The sequence below is a fragment of the Planococcus citri genome, chromosome 5 (assembly GCF_950023065.1).
Source record: "Planococcus citri chromosome 5, ihPlaCitr1.1, whole genome shotgun sequence".
Taxonomy (NCBI): domain Eukaryota; kingdom Metazoa; phylum Arthropoda; class Insecta; order Hemiptera; family Pseudococcidae; genus Planococcus; species Planococcus citri.
The window spans coordinates 20,105,452-20,123,132 of NC_088681.1; the positions used below are offsets into that span (position 1 = coordinate 20,105,452).

Here is a 17,681-nt window from a genome sequence, read left to right on the forward strand (position 1 = left end):
ACTAACATCATAAAACAGGACTTTTTATGGCATTGATGACGAAAAAGGGGCTTTTGCAATTTTCTGGGAAAAAACCATTTAAAAATTTTCTACCGAGAACCAAATAATAATTGCAGCCAAGCAGACAGACAGACAGACAGACAACCTCGAAGAGCCGGACCAACGGGTCGATGACCTCGAGAAGCCAGACATGCGGGTTAATGACCCTGAGAGGCCAGACTGGCAGACAGGACAACATTGAGAAGACAGACAGACAGACAGACATGTCATTGACCATATTAAGAAACCATAGAGACAGACATCCGACCTTGAGAAGCCAGACAAACGGGTCATTGACCTCAAGAGGCCCATGGCCCCCCCCCCAGGAGAGCGAAAATTTGAAAGAAAACATGCAAAAATGGACGTTTTTTCGTTGTTTGGACCCATTTTTTCCAAAGATTTTCGCTCTCGCTTCGCTCGAGCAATAATTTTACCTTCATTTTCATGAAATCACCACACATTACAATAGATTTCCAAAAAATTACCCCTCATTTCGATTTTTCATGCCTAAAAATCTGGTTTTGCCCCCTCCTTGAGAAAATCCTGGCTACGCCACTGCAGACGAGCGGTTCAATAACCTTGAAGGAACGGACAGACGATATGAAGAATCCAGACAGACAGGTCATTGACCTTAAAAGACCACACATACGACCTTAAGAAGCCAGACAAACGGGTCATTGACCTCAAGACAGGTGGGTCAATGACCTTGGGATGTCAGACAGGAGAACATATGACCTTGAGAAGCCGGATATACGGGTCATTGACCTCAAGACAGGTGGGTCAATGACCTTGAGATATCAGACAGGAGAACAGATGACCTTGAGAAGCCAGATATACGGGTCATTGACCTCAAGGCAGGCGGGTCAATGACCTTGAGAGTCCAGACAGGCAAACATACGGCTTGAGATGTCAAGACAGGAGAACAGACGACCTTGACATGTCAGACAGACAGGTCAATGACCTTAATTGGCCAGACTGACAGACAGACGACATAGAGAGGGTGTTTTCCAAATACTGAAATTCTGATTGGTCAAAGTTTGGTCTTCGCAGCTTAATTAGCAACTTTTTGAACTTTCATGATACAAAAATTTCAATTTTCTAGTCAAAATTTCAATTCTCAACTTAACGCATCTTATGTACATATCAACTTTTAGGATTCTAATATTAAACGCAAACATTTTTCATACGTGACTTTGTTTTCAATTCACAACTCATACAAATGATTGATCCACCATTAAAGAGGCCTCGCTTCGGTAAAGATCGCCGAAAGAAAAAAAAATGTACCCAAGTTCATGGGATTCAAATTTGCAACTTTTGAATTTATGTAAAAATTTTATGAACTGTGATTAGTCAAAATTAATGTAACGTTAATCAACTTTTTAAATTTTAGACATCGATTTCAGAATTCAAACAATAATTTTTGTTGAGCTTTTTGAGCTTACGGCACAAATCTTTCAACTTTCGAATAAAAACCTGCGGGTTAAAATCTCAATTCTCAACTTTTTGCAGCTTAAGAAACAACTTTTGAAATCTCAATAAATATCTGATGAATTCAGATTGGACAAAATGAATGCAACTGTAATCAACATTGAAAATTTTAGCTATCGATTCAAAAATTTACACAATTTTTCCAATTAATTTCATCAAATTCCGAGATGGAATTTTTCAAACAACAAAACACGATTGTAATATTGGAAAGGGCGGGGAAGAGGAAGGGGAGGAGAGTTATTTGGAAAAATACGGCTTCAAGTCATAATAAATTATGAACATGAATCAAAATTGAAAAAATAAAGAATTTTCAGATTAGTAAAGTAACATTTGGAAAAATTAAAATAAAAATTTCTCAAACAAAAAGATCGAAAACTTACAAGAAATTTAAGAAATTGAAGAATTTTTTGGTATTCAAAAGGGGGTTAAAAATTTGAAAAGAAACGCGATAATCAAACCTATCTGACAATACAAAAATCTGATATTTTGTCAGAATATTAAAAATTGAAGCATTTTTATGAAACTGAAAGAAGCAAGTGTGAGAGATATAATGATTATCAAATTTTGCTGAAATCTCAAGAAACCAAAGCTTTATAATATTAAAAAAATATAAGAAAATTGAAGCATTTTTTCGATTTTCAAATAAAAACACAAAAACATATTTTTAAAAAGGAAACTAAGTATTTGAACAAAATCATCAGCTCATCAAGTATGGAAAAGTCAACAACAAAAAATTTGATAAAAGATGAAGTTAGCATTGATTTTTCATCACATCGCGATTTCTTATTCACATTAATGTGGGTATTCTTTTTTGTTTATTAAACCCATTCATCAGTCTACTCATGATTTGAAATTTCAAACTTGAAATACAAAAAAATCTACACAATTACATTAACAATACGAAATATCAACAATAAATAAATTTCTATTCATTCGAGACCTTTTGATCAAATAATAAAAAAATTTAGTGAAATTTAAATCTTCCACTTCAAAAGCAAAATTCTACTTTTCACTGGACGATCGCAGCGCAATCGAATAAACATTTATACCAAGATATAAAATATTCAACGATTTTAAAATGATTACACCTCTAAACTCTATAACTTCGAGAATGAATTAATGTAAAATGTACTCAGAATAGCATAAAAAATATGAATATATCATATAAATGAATTGAAACGATTAATAAATTAACGTAGCATAAACGTCATTGAGATTAAAATGAAAAAAATTATTTTTAAAATGCAGTAAAAATTGTTTAACGTATGTGAAAGTCGTTTCAAAACATTATTAAAATTGCTATAACACCGTATAAATTATTCATAAAACAAGAGCAAAAAAATTTCACACCGTTTGAAAAAGTTTTCATCGAATTTTAAACAATTTTCGAACTGATTTTTAATCAAAATTCAAATACGCAGCTCTAGCTAATTAACAATTTTTCATCAATTATAATGGTACCTACTACCTAGACCTACTTAAGCTATTTTTTCTACTTTTTAAACAGTATTAACATTTTTTCCTACATTCTTTTCTCCTTCTTTTACCATACTGTTATCATTAAAAATAGAAATTGTTAAAAAAAAATTGGAAAGTGGATACAAGGAGGAGTCGGAGCATGTAATAAATTTTCAAATTTTTCAATTACAATATCGCGATCAATAGAAACCGACAACCATGCAACAAAAAATGAAAAAACACCATTTCCCAATGATTAGAAAAATAAACATTTGAATTTTGAAAATTCCCATCACGAGAAATTTCATCGAACGATTTAATAGATATTGGCGATGAAAAATTCTCGTGACTCATGAGAACAAGTAAAGCATCACGAATGAAACAATTTCTACAGCCAATTAAATAGGAAATTACGAGTACATTATTGCTTCTGCGAAATTTTCGTACAATCAACAACATTTCAATTTACTCGGAAAATGAAAAATATAATAATGAGATTAAACGAAAATTCAATCGTAAATTTCTCATTAAAACAAAAATTCATCGATTTTTTAATGAACATCTTTATGAGATAATCTTCTCGTAACAGAAATATTATTTTAAAAAAATTGTTTCTAATGACCCAGAACAAATAAAAACTTCATTCATTAAATAAAGCAGCCAAATTCTCATTCTACCTCAAATACTAAAATACCTACACACAAATTCTCAAACACTCCATCATAATACCTTACTCAGTACTCGAAAAATAAAAACAAAAATATACTCACTAAACGGAGTTCTGATTGCATTTCGTAACGAAACTGGTTTACGCCACGAGGGAACGTGAACATCGTCATTATCATTCGTTAATTTCGAAGGCGACGAAGGAACCTTTGGAAAAAAAAAACATAAGATATTACACACATGTAAATACAACCTAATATTTTGAAAAAAATCACCACCGTGCATATCTCGGGTTCAATAACCTTTTATCGAGTATATAATATACTACGAGAATATGCACCCGATAAGGACGACATACTCGTTAAATTTTCAAACGTTCCGATTACAAAATATAACCTTATTAAACTGCGATTAATTTCCATTTCGCTATAACGATCTATATTGAAATTTATACGAGCAAATAAGGTCAATTACGACCTCCATCTTGGCTACCAGCGAGAAACATATTTTCGTTTCCGTGGGCTATGGAAAAACGTATGTTGTACATCACAACTCACCGAGTTAATAGGAACTTTTGCAGCAGGTTCTGGTAAATTGCGTATCTTCGGTTTAGCGTCATTATTAACGCAAATGTTTTTATCTAAAAAAAAAAACAAAATAGAGTTATAGAAATTGAAAAATTCGCTCGAAATAATTACGATCGTGGATCAATTTACCATTATTTTCATCGGCAATTCTACGCTTTTCGTCCGATTCAGTCTCAATTTTAAGCTCTACTTTAGGAACTTTATCAACAGGAGGTACATCCTCCTCCAAAATTAATTGACCTAACGTTTGTTTCTCCGTCGTGCCATCTTTCTCTTTACCCAGCGATGGTTTATCGTTCATAGAAAGCCTGTATAAATCAAACAGTCGTAATGGAATTGAAAAAAATACACGTAAATGAGTCGTAAATACTACACTTATACAAATGAACTGTAAAACATTATCGATTTTAATTAACAATCGTTTTTTCAAACAGTAAGTACATAATTTCATTTTGAATTTATGGCTGTTTTTCTAACGTTTTAGTCGATGTTTCGAGTGTGGTTTTATGCTGCATTCGAGAAGAGTAGGCAACTGTTCGCATTCACGTGTCGTATGGGTTGCCTACCTCATGATTTTCAAGCTGCATTCGTTCTTTTGAGGTTTCACGAATTCACGTAAAAATTCAACAACTCGGTTATAAAATCTTTAGATGGTGATTTCAAATATCGCACAATTTTAGAATAATTTGAAATTCATGCACAATGATATTGGGAATAAAAAAAAGGGATTCATTTCATTCAAAATTAGGTCTCCCAAAGCTCCTTTAAATCCAATTTTTGAAGATAATTATGCAAATTTTCAAAAATTTAGTTCTCAAATAAAATTTTGAAAAAAATCAAAAATACCTCAAAATTATCGCAAACCTACCACTTTATTTTTTGCGAGGGTGGGAGGGAGGTAATTTACGCAAAGTGTCCTTTAAATAAAATTTCAAAATGAGCACCAGGGTGACTCGATTTTTTTCAGCATTTCTCAAAAATTGAACTTGGAAGAACAATTGATATGAACGAAATGATCCCAAGAAACCTGGCAAAATTCTGAACTCTGTAGTTTCACGCCCTTCTCCTCATTTCTATGACAATTTTTCAGAATTTAAAAATTTTTTCAAATGAAAATCGATTTGATCCGGATATTTTTAAGTGGGAAAATTGTATTCGAATGATTTTCGCTTTCAACCTTGTTTTGAGGAGGAAAAGGCAATTTCTCAATATTTTTTCAAGTTTGAGGGACAAAAATGAACAGGAAATATTTTCGGAAAATCTTCCAGAATCAATTTCATCGATCATCACTTCATGAGCACAGTAATTTTCAAATACATTCCCTGTTTTCAAAAATTTTCTCATTCAAATACGCTCTCAACATTAGTTGAAAGTGTTTTTCGGATTCTACCTCCTCTCGCCCCTTTCCATTTCTTGAGAAATTGGTCAAGACACGTAGGAACGGGAGCGATATTATTTCAAAAACTGCAAATATTAAGTAGTTCACCAAACTTGGTCTTTTTACGTACATTTTTCTCACAAGGGAACTTCTTGAATTTATACTCCGATTAGAATGAAACCAAGCTAGATCGAGAGAGTATGTTCCAAAAACCCTATAATCGAAATGTCAAGCCCTAAAGATCATTTTTGGATTTCTGGCAAATTTTTGTAAATTTAAAAAATTCAAAAAAAAAATGTTTTAAAAGCGATTTTTTTACTTTTTTATGAAATGTATACTTTTTGAGCAAAATAAACTAATGTGAATTACATAATTTTGGACTATTCTGGAACCTCCAAGGATGTTTAAATTTTTTCCAGATATTTTGAATCGTTTTGGAGAAGCCAAAAATGGATTCAAGATTCTATTACTTAAGTAGCCTCTCAGAACATGCCAAAAAACCCCAGTAACCAAAACTTCAGTTTCTGGAGATTATTTCAGGATTTTTGGCGAATTTTTGAAAACTTAAAAAATTCAAAAAAGTTGTTTTTGGGGAAATTTTCAAACTTTTTCATAAAAATGTACCACAATTTTTTTGAGTAAAATGAAATGAATAATTCTTTTGATTAATTTTTCACAGTTTCGGGTCATTCTGGAGCCTCCAGCAATTTTCTAATAATCTTCAGAAATTTCAAATCGCTCTGGAAGAGCCAAAAATTAACTTTGATATCTACAACTTCGCTCAATTCTTATTGGACATCCTCTCAACCAAGAGTGTGAGTTCAAAAGTAAATTTATGACCAATTTGAAAATTCCAGACAAAATAGAAAATCAAATTTTCAACGAAAACAGTCGAAAGGACGTCCAATAGACACCAATCAAACTTATAATGTGCTAAAAAGCTCATTTTTGGCCTCTCCAGAGCGATTTGAAATACCTGGAGAAAATTTTAAAAAAATCACTGGAGGCTCCAGAATGGTCTAAAATGGCTAGTTGTTAATAAGTGGAAGTTGAATTGAAGTAATCATTCGTATTGGTTTACATTGCTCAAAAAATTTATACATTTACATGAGAAAGTTTGAAAATCGTCCTCAAAACAGATTTTTTGAATAGGTATTTAAAATTTTCAAAAATTCACCAAAAATCCGAAAATGAACTTCAGCACCTGAAGCATGCTTTCGTTCAGATTGGAGAATGTTTGCTCAAAAGATTACCTTGTAAATACCAAAAAACCCAATATTTTCACTCTGAATGAAAGTTCAAATGAATAAAGCACAACTTTTTCAGAAATTTTACAATTTTTAGCACCACTATCAATTTTTTTAAATATTTGTTTCTGTAAATTTTCATTTTTAGAACTTCAAAAAAAAACTTTCAATATGGGGCTTTCTTTGGGTAACAGTGAAAATGTTGTGAAAACGTCAAGTCAATTTTCCAAAAAAAGTGTTGATATTTATTCTTTTTCATAAAATTTTGAAACTCGCAGTTTGGAAGGTGTGGAGGGGATGGCAGGTAACGTGGCGATGTTGAAAATATCAATTTAAAGGGCTTAAAATTTCACTGAACCATTTTGTAACAATTTTTCGCTGAACATATCCAAACTTTCAAGATGAAAAAAACATACCTAAAATTTCATGTCCGGAACTAGATTTATAAATCATTCAAATTCCAAAAATGGGGATCGAAATTTCAAAATTTTCAAAAAAATAAAAAATTGTCTCTTTGATTTTTTTTACTGAGTTGGTACTACAAAAAAACAGGAGAAAAAAATCTAAATTTTTCATACTAGAAATTTTTTTAAAATTCAGCCAGTCTCGAACATTTTTTTTTATTTTGAAAAGGAGAAAAGGTCCTAGTTTCGCACCCCAACAGACCAAAATCGAAATTATATGTAGTTTTCAAAATTTATAGAGTTTAGTAAATCAAAAAAATGTAGAAAAAATCAAAATTACCCCAAAATTATCACAAACCTACAACTTTCAGGTATGGATTTTTTTGGGAGGTTGAGGGGGAGGAAGATTTACGCAAAGTTGCTCTTCAAATCCAATTTTTTTCATTGAAAATTCTTTCATTTTCTTTTCGAATTAATGAAGTATGGATCCAGGTAAAAATTTATGCACCAACTTTTCACGACATGAAATCAATATGAGGGAAAACACAAGAGCGGGGGTGGGGGAAGAAATTTCAAAATTTATTGAAAATTTTTCTTTTCTCAAAACACGAATAATGCAAGGAACACATCACCGAATACTCAAATCCAAAACATACACGTAACATCCGTTTCACGAGGACACCCTGTATATCTTTTTCGCTTCATCACTCACAAATTCCTATCACTCGAAACGAAAGGCGTTCGCCAAACACCTCGCGAACCCAATTTCGACCAAAAATAACCCACACAAAAGGCAAACAAGGTAGGTACACGTCGCACACGGTGATTCATTGGCAAAAATCACGCACATTTTACAAAACGTTTCCCCGATCCGAATTCTAAATCCGTAACCGCATCCGATTATTTTAAGTCGAACCTCGGACTTGGAGTCAGAATCGGAACACAAAGTGTATCAAATCCGTACTCCGTACACTAGGAGCCAGACTAGCCGCATAAAATTCGTTCAATGAAACGTGTACAAAACGTCCAATTTCTACCAAACGGGTTCGTCGACGATGCCAAAAAAACAAATTACACGTAGCGCGAAACGTATTAAAGAAAAGTATTAAAGTATAGAAAAAAATTAAACGTTAAAACGATGTACTCGTTTTTTCTCTCTCTTCAACTCATTGTACACACACTTCAGAGGGAGCTGTTGCGATGGCTCGTGGACAGGGACACACATATCCAACCAGCGACCACCTTTACCGAAAACTTTTTTTTTTTATTTTTCAAAACCGTTTAATTCGAGCAGCAGCTACATGAGGTAGCCAAGGCTCTATTCTTATGTGTACTTATGCAAATGCTATAGACGATTTGAAGCATACGTATATTAGCGTAATTAAAATTAGTATAATGATTACCTTCTTTTCGGCGAATCTTTAATATTTACTATTGCGTTAATATCAGATCTAGTATCTTTTTGCAGTGAACATTGTTTCTTTCTTAATTCTTCTAGCAGTCGTACCATTTCACCTTCCGATACGTCAAACGCAGTTTGTCCCTGTTTTCGGTCACAATTATCATCGTTATTATTATTCAAATTATCATTCTCGTCTGTATCTGAGTACCTAAGTAAGCATAAGAGACGGTGCAGCGGTTCAGAATTCTGATACCGTTGCTAATGTTACGCTTAAAAACCAAAAACTCATTTCCTACGAATTTTAATTTATAATACACGCCATCGTCCTTATACTCGTAATACCGAGAACGATTCGCGTTACGCGACGCCTAATCTATAATTAAACCGGACGCGTAAACGAATACACTGGCTTCGTGGCCTGGTTGCACAGCCTGTGCTTATACAGTACGAATTATACCAATGGGTTAGAAAAAGAAAACCATAGGTATTCTCGTATTGCACTGTCTTAAGTAAGATTGAATTTGAGATCCTGGCCTCCGGAAAGGTGAACTAAATCTTGAACGAACTGTAGTCAAGTATTCTACATAGAAGCATGATGAGAATTTTCATAAAATTGTCCAAAAACCTTATTTGAATGGTGATGGATTAATGTGGTTTCAAATTTCAATTTTCCGCTTCCTTTAAAAAGTGACTTAAAAATGCAGATGTAAATCAGAAAGATTTGTAAGCAATCAGGAATTATTAAAAAGAAACATTTGCAAGCAAGATGCCTCACTACGAATTTCGCAAGAAACTTACGTCCAAGTCTCTCCGGCTAATCTGAACGGAAATTCCCCCAATGTAAAGGGAAAATGTGCTCATGCACAACTACACCTCATACTAGATTTTCCTAAAACGTACTTAATAATTCGGAAATATGAATAGACAAGTCACAAGTGTCCGAAGAAATATTTTAAATTTCAAACTATGATTTCGATACAACTTTATGAAATCTACAAAAAAGTTCTCTCATAAAATGGTCCATTTTTCAACAATGAAAACAACTGAGAGAAGAGATACCTACCTAAGTTGTTCGAAAAAATAAGTAACAATACAACATATTTTTACAATTTCGCTTAAAGGCCCAATTCCATTAGTTCTTGATAATTTTTTATCATTTTCATTTTCTTTTTTTTAGTGTTTTTATTTCATTTTTGACATGTTTTTATGATGTTTTATGAATTTTATTTAAATTTTTTAAAAATTTTGCTCAATTTTTGACAGATTTATACTTGATAACGGTTGCTAAATTTTGACCGATTTTGAATTTTTAAAGATTTTTATGCTTTTAATGGTTGTTTTTATGACGTTTCACAGAACTAAATTTTAACAAGCTTTGTTGAATTTTCATCAGTTTTTGGTAATTTTTTCATGACTTTTTTACACATTTTTTTAGAAGTTTTATTCTTTTTTGAACGTGTTGTTGTCATGTTTGAAGCAAATTTTGTTGAATTTTTCAAAATTTTGCCTTATTTTGACAAATTTTACCAAATTTTGATATATTTTGCTAAATTATGACAGATTTTGTTGAAATATCATCAGTTTTTGGTCATTTTTAATGATTTTCACTTTTTTGAAAAGTATTTCTATTCCATTTTTAACATGTTTTTACAATGTTTAATCCAAATTTTTCATAAATTCAGATCTGACAAACCTTGTTAAATTTTGACAGCTCTTGATAAATCACTGCAGGTATTATCAATTTTTCTAAAATTGAATTTGTTTTTGATAACGTTTGATGAATCTTAAGCTTTTTTAGTGTTTTATTTACGCTAAGTAAATTTTTGACAAATTTTGAGATATTTTGCTACATTATTACAACTTTTGTTAAATTTTTATCAGCTTTTCATTTTGTAATTTTTTGATTTCTGTTTTTTTTTTTCATTTTTGGAGTATTTATCTCATTTTTAACACGTTTTTATGATGTTTTGTGCTTAAATTTTGTTAAATTTGGTTACATTTTTGACAAATTTTGTTAAATTTCCATCAGCTTTTCATTTGATAATTTTTTAGAGTTTTTAGAGTTTTTATCTCATTTTTAACACGTTTTCATAAATTTTGTTAAATTTGGTTACATTTTTGACAAATTTTGTTAAAATTTCATAGGTTTTTGATAATTTCCAATGATTTATATGGATTTTAAGTAGTTATTTTCAGGTCATTTGCAACATGTTTTGTTGTTATAAAAAAATCTTGTAGAATTTCCACTTTGGCTAAATTTTACCAAACTTTCACACATTTTGCTGAAATTGTTTATGGCATTTTTTAACAATTTATATGTCATTTGTAACGTGTTTTTATAATTTTTACGCAAGTTTTGTTGAATTTTGCGGAATTTTTACAAATTTTACAAAAAAATTCAGCCCTTTTTTTAAAAAATATTTTTACGCAATTTTAGCATTTTTCAACAACGTTCTGTGTTATTTCTTATAATTTTGCTGAAATTTTGGCAATTTTTAATAATTTCAATGATACTTCAGTGTTTTCATATCGTTTCAATGAGTTTCTACTCGTAATTAATCATGCTTTATACATTTTTCACCACGTCAAATTTTTTTAAAAATTCATCAATTTTCAACAATTTGAAATGATTGTTATGTTTTGAGAAGATGCAGTGAGCAGTGTTTACTGAATTTTATTCAATTTCGTAAAATTGTAATACATTTTTTTGTAATTTTAATGATGTTTAATTATTCTTATATCATTCAAAACATATTTCAATAAAATTTTACACAATTTTAAGTGAATTTTTTTGGATTTTTCATCAGTTTTTCCGGTGATTTTTACCAATTGTAAATGCTTCGTAACTATTTTCAACTTGTTCTTTCACAAATCTTTTGGTTCTTTGGCAATTGAACAAAAAAATAAAAATCCCAAAAGGATACTTAAAATCAGATCTGAAAGTTTCCAAAAAAAAAAACTGACCAACGTTGAAATTTTAAAATTATACGCGAAGAAAAATAAATTAACAATTTTTTAAATGTTTACAATTCGTTAAAATTTGTTTGAGTAGTAAAAAATTTGGTTTTGTAATTTCATTCTACACTTTTTTTTTTTCAAGAAAAATTCAAGTTTTGATGGAATCAAAGTCATGTTGTAGCATTTTATTTTGAAACATGCGAACAAATTCCTTTAATTTTCCATTCGATATTTTCGAAAGAATTCATTAAACATGTTTTTCGAATTTTTTTGGATAATTCGTCTATTTTTGATAATTCTTGAGTGAACTCATATCTTTTTTTACTACTGTTCGACGCAATCCAAGAAATTTTTGAAAAGATTCCGAAGGAATTGAACCCATCGAACAAAAAAGGGCTTGGGCCAGAAAACGACCAGAAGAGAGATGAACCTCCTTCTATTCGTCGTAAGAATTTAAAATTGAAAACTGATGCCATCGTCATCAGAAATATTTCATAATTAAGCAAGGAACTGCTTTGAAATTCAAATTTGAAAATAATTATCATGATTTTCACATTTTAGATAGCTTTCTTCCCTGATTTCTAATTTAAAGTCACTCTTCAGACTAACCTTACAGAATACAGAATATTATATTTAGGATTCTCTTAGGTATACACATTATTTGAAAAAAAATCAAAAGCCGGACTCTACAGAGACACAACAACCCCTCTCCCTCTCTAAATAAACACATCCTCTCAATTATTAGCTTACTTTTAAATCCTTAAATAGGCTATATCTAAATTCATAAAAAAAATTAATCCAAGGGACACATACCACATAATTTTTTTTATCCATATCACAGAAATTTTCGACTAAAATCTCGCACGCTTCTTTTTGGCCCCAGTGCGCGGCCGCATGTAAAGGGGTCCATCCGTCAAAGTCTTGGGCATTTACATCTGCCCCAGCTTGTATCAGAGTACTGCAAACACATTCAAACAGTAAATTTAAACTTTTCAGTCACAGCAGAAGACGAAGGAAGACAAACTGCAACAATCAGTACTTACTCCATTACTTTAATATAACCTTTTGATGCAGCTACATGCAATGCGGTAGCACCAGTCTTTTCGTGAGGAATGTCTTCATATTTTTCGGAATTTAACCATTCTTTTGCATGCTGCAGCATTACTTGTTCTTCTTTATTTCTAGCTTCATCTAAATCGATTCCTGAAATCAACAGAAAATACTCGATGATTAAAATTCATCGACTTTTTGACCATAATAAAGGAAATTGAGAGAAAAGTGAACAATGAACGTATAATTCGATAGAAATCGAATCGTTTAAATAGAAGACAAACGTTGAGGTAAATTCTTTGTAAAATAATATCAGAATACTTCGAACTGTAGGGATAATGAGATCATTTTTTTTCTTTCTCAAACTGGACATTACCTCATTCACAACTTCACCAGTACATATTTCAGTATATTTCGCAACCACGATTATTAATCCTATACTATCATTGAAAAAAAATCTTTCACTAACCCTGCTGGTCTTACAGAGGCGAATACACCTCTTTATACACATTCATTACTCGATATGATACCAATTAATGGACATATTAACGCTAAAGGGTAAAAAATATCATCTCAGCATGCAGGCAAATCGACATACGGTAATAGTGTAAGTACCTCTATACCCATATCGTGAGAAAGACAGTAATAAAGAAGGAAGAAGTATAGTCTATGGTTTATCGATAACGACGACGATGACCAGCGTGTATATAGGTACCTTTAGCTGCAACACTTCATCCTTCATTTAAAACCATAACAAGCGGAAAGAAATTGTTTCGACTTGTGTACCTAACTAACGTTTAAAAAAGAAAAAACAAATACAAATAAACACACACACACTCACGCAAAAAAAAAATGAAGGAGGCAGACAAGGCGAAAAAAAATCTCGATACAATATCTCGGGCAACTCATTGGACCAGACGCGCGTACAGATAAAAATCTGTAAAATCATCGAACGCGATGTTATTAAAATTATCATCATCGTTTACGAAACAGACCGTGTGGCGTGTTTATAGGCGTATGCAAATAATAATATGCTTCTTCTTCTCCTCCATCTCGACTTCTCGAGCCCATTAACCATCTCACACGAGGCTGCTAATGGCGTATTTATTCTTTCTAATGGTGATGTAGCCTCAGCTTCTGAAGACATGAAGTGTATTGTGCATGGTCGAGATTGACGTGCTGAGTACGAGATATCGATATACATCGACTCCTCGCATCCTGTGTATTGATAAATGGTTATGATTCGGAAAAAAAAAAGGTATCCGCAGGATTTAAACCCAGAGATGAGGATAGGAAAAGGATATTCTTACAACTGATATGATTCTAGATTACAGGTTGTCTCATCATTTCGCGTAAACAATGCAACTGCATTTCGAGCTGCTTGAGTAGTAAGAAGAAATCTCGATCTTTCAAATTGATTAAGAGTTCATTTTTAAGAGCTATTTTGAAACATTGCAGAAGAATTCGGATATTTCTATTTGTATTTCTTACACCATCTTTTGAAAATTCTGCTGAACGAGTTGAGTTGTAAACATTTTAATGAGCTTCAGGAACTCCTCGAAACTAGCTTTAATCAATTTGTGAGGCTAAAAGTGAGATACTTTACGAGTGATTTCAGCTATCTAGAATGATTAGATCATTATTTTGTGGAATTGTGAGATCTACAAATTTTCTGAAACGGATTTTTTTTTGGTTGAAAAAATCACTACTTTTTTCACTGCCCTTTTTCCAACCAAATTTTCAAAAAGCTCTCCACTCGACACCCCTCCCTCCCTCACAAATACATAAAACAATCAAAAAAGTCAAATTTTTCACAAGAAAATTTTCAAAAAAGTTGAAATTAGAAATTTATTGGCTAAACTTACAAGTATGTTAAGTACGTAAAGGTCACGTATTCCAACACTGTTGCCAATTTCATCAAAAATAAACTTTTTCCCCAGTGATTTGAAGGTATTCGCTTCTTTTTCACTACTTTCACTACCTGTTAAATACCCTGCAGAAGTATGGAACGACTTAAAAATGACTCTAAACCGCTTCAAGTAATTATGAGGAGGAAGCGAGAAAAAAAATTTAATATCTAACGCAAACAGATCTTTAGATCAGTTGGGTAAAATTTCAATTTTTTTTTGACCATTGACACAAATTTAATTTTTAAAATATCTCAATATTTGAGAATATACCTTGGCTCTTGAAATTCGGGGGGGGGGGGTCTGGATGTTTTTATTCTGCTGATTTGAAGTACACTTCAACTAAAATTAATTGAACAAATGGAATTTCTTCGGATATTTTGACAATTTTGAGCCTTTCATGTTGGCATATACTTTCATGAGAAAATAATTCCCATTTCACAAAATGGGAGAGGGAGAGAGAGAGGAGGAAGATGTAACTCTTATTAGTCAAATTCTACTTTTGAAATTTTTTTTGCTCCCACCTCTCAAAGTTGTTGGTTTTTATGAAGACACAACACATTCTGAAAATTTTAGCCTCAACTTACAAGAATAATAAAAACGATGCGAAAAAAATCCAATACATATATCCAAAAATTATCCATTTCTACTCCAACACTATAATTCCTTTTGAAAAAGAAATCCCTCCCCCCCGTCCTAAACATATTTTGATACCTACTGCTATTGTACGCAGCCTTTCAAGGCTTGAAAAAATGTTTGAACACAAAATAAATTAAAGGCGATAAACTTTTTTTTTGCAATTTTCAAGAAAAAAATCTGCCCTCCCCTCCCCACAAAAAAACCAAGATGGTCCTCGGCTAGAGCATCGACCAATATTGGAAAACCGAGGGACGATTTTTTGAAAAAAAATGTGGTTATGTGGACGAATTTCGACTTCGAAAATTGAAAAAAATTCTTAATGACTTGATTGATTGTTTCATTTTTTTCCAATTTTTTACGATTTTGAAAGGGAGACTGGCACTGTTTGGGGACCAATGGAACGTATCTTATTTTATAAAACGGTTATTTGGATTTTTATTGTTCTCAAGGAGGGGGGGGTCCAATACAAGAAGACCAAAATAACTCGGAGGAATCGCAAGAGACTTTTTCTTGAAAATAGGATTGGGTACTCGTATTTTGAAAAATTATGATGCAAAAATGAAAAATTAATTTTATCTTTTATTTTTGCAAGGGGGGGGGGGTGAATACAAGGACACAGAAATACCTTGGGTAATCAGGACAAGCTTTTTTTTTTGAAAAGAGGATTATTTTTGAAAAAAATTGATGCAAAAATGGAAAGTTTTCGGATAAAGGAATTTTAATTTTTTTAATGTTTATTCAACTAAGGAGGGGGGCGTGTTTACAATACATCTGTTATTGGACTCGAAGAAAAAAAATGAGGAATTATTTTCTCATAAAATCCAACAACAGAGGAGGGACAAGTGCACAAAAATGCGAATCTTCAAAAAAAGAGCCACCCGAGGGAGGCTTGTTCTCAAAGTATAAAAAATTGAAATTTTGTTGAAATTTCAAGTTTCGAAAATCTGCTGGGGACTCCAAGAATTTTCAAAAAGTCGCTGCCGCTGGAGGCTCCAAAATGACTTGAACCCACGTGAAGTCGTCTTCAGAGAGTGCTGAAATTGGAGTGCAGAGTAAATTTCCGCTTTTCATCTCCATTTTATAAAATTTTGTGAAAATTTCAAATTTCAGAAATCTACTGGAGGCTCCAGTAATTTTCAAAAAGTCGCTGGAGGCTCCAAAATGACTTGAAATCCACCTGCAGTCGACTTCGTAGCGTATTGAAATTAGTTTGCAGAATGAATTTCGTTTTTCCAACTCTATTTGATGAAATTTTGTGGGAATTTAAAGTTTCAAAAATCTGCTGGAGGCTCCAGAACTGCTCTAAACGGTCTGAAACAGTTTCCAATCGATTTGGCAGGTCGAAAATAGGGTATATCTCAAATTTCAGCTTTCTAGGTCAATTTGGTAAGATTTTGATTTTTTCCCTCATTTTTGGCCAAAATTTAATTTTCAAAAATTCACCAAAAATCGAAAAAGGCACTTTCGCACTTGAAATGTTGTCAAATGATGAATTTTTGCCTGCTCTTTCGATCTACCTTTGTAAGGTTTGAAAATTTTCGTGTAAGTCCTATGTTGGAACGCAAAATCTGCGATTTAGGCTGACCTGTCAATCAAAATGGCCGCCATTTTGTGAGTAGGGCCATGTTTTTTTTTGAGAGCAATGGCTAAAAATGCTCCTTAGGACTCCCTCTTTAGAATTTCTCAAAATTCGTCAAACATCAAAAAATCAATCAAGGCACTAAAATTTTGAAAAACTGGAACATGCCCTTTGAAAAAAATCACAGAATTTTGAAAATTTTTTGACTTCTCTGCGACTAAAATGAACGAGAAAGATGATTAGATAATTATTCAATGATGCTGTAATAGAACAATGCCCTTTGGAAAAAAATCACCCGATTTTGAAAGTTTTTAAATTCTCTGCGACCAAACTGAACGAGAGAAATGATTTATTATTCAACGATCTCTCTCAAAATGATCCGAACTTGTACCTTTACTTCAGTTCCGAGCTCATAGCTCAATATTTCATTAGATCGCGTGCGAAAAAGCCTGCATTTGATTTCCCACAGCATTCATACCGATCTCTCCAATTGATCACCTCTCATTTTTCCAGTCCTTATTTCAACTTCCCACACCGCACCGCTCACAAAACCTTTCGCATCAGAAATTTTGCAAAATCTCAACAAAATTTCCAGCCACACTGACCTGGCCCTTTCCAAGAGGGCTGAACCCATCCAGGAAACAAAATTTCGTAGAACGTGCATCATTGTACCGAGAGATGGGCAGTCGGTAGTAAATTAAAATATACACACAGTTTGGAATATAAATATACGTACTATACCAGCATAGACCATAAGCACAAAGCAGCGTAAGGTAGTTAAGGGGGTGTGGAATATGGCAAGTTACCAAATACAGTTAACAACAGTGTTTATTAATATGCAACAAGTACATACGTAACACCTAGCCTTCTGTTTTAACA

The 17,681-nt window shown here is 32.3% G+C and overlaps 1 protein-coding gene across 6 annotated transcripts in view; it reads right to left on the bottom strand.

Moving 5' to 3' along the window:
* The window catches only part of Mbs (Myosin binding subunit), a 102,555-nt gene that overhangs the window by 34,850 nt on the left and 50,024 nt on the right, over positions 1–17,681 (bottom strand). For 5 of the 6 annotated variants that reach the window (XM_065370061.1, XM_065370057.1, XM_065370060.1 and 2 more), the window contains exons 4-9: positions 12,671–12,830; positions 12,441–12,585; positions 8,671–8,915; positions 4,368–4,546; positions 4,209–4,291; positions 3,756–3,858 (exon numbers count right to left, since the gene is read on the bottom strand). In XM_065370061.1, coding sequence (XP_065226133.1) covers positions 3,756–3,858; positions 4,209–4,291; positions 4,368–4,546; positions 8,671–8,915; positions 12,441–12,585; positions 12,671–12,830 — 915 coding nt within the window. The remainder of the gene's footprint in view (positions 1–3,755; positions 3,859–4,208; positions 4,292–4,367; positions 4,547–8,670; positions 8,916–12,440; positions 12,586–12,670; positions 12,831–17,681) is intronic. The other variant, XM_065370059.1, reaches the window with a different exon arrangement.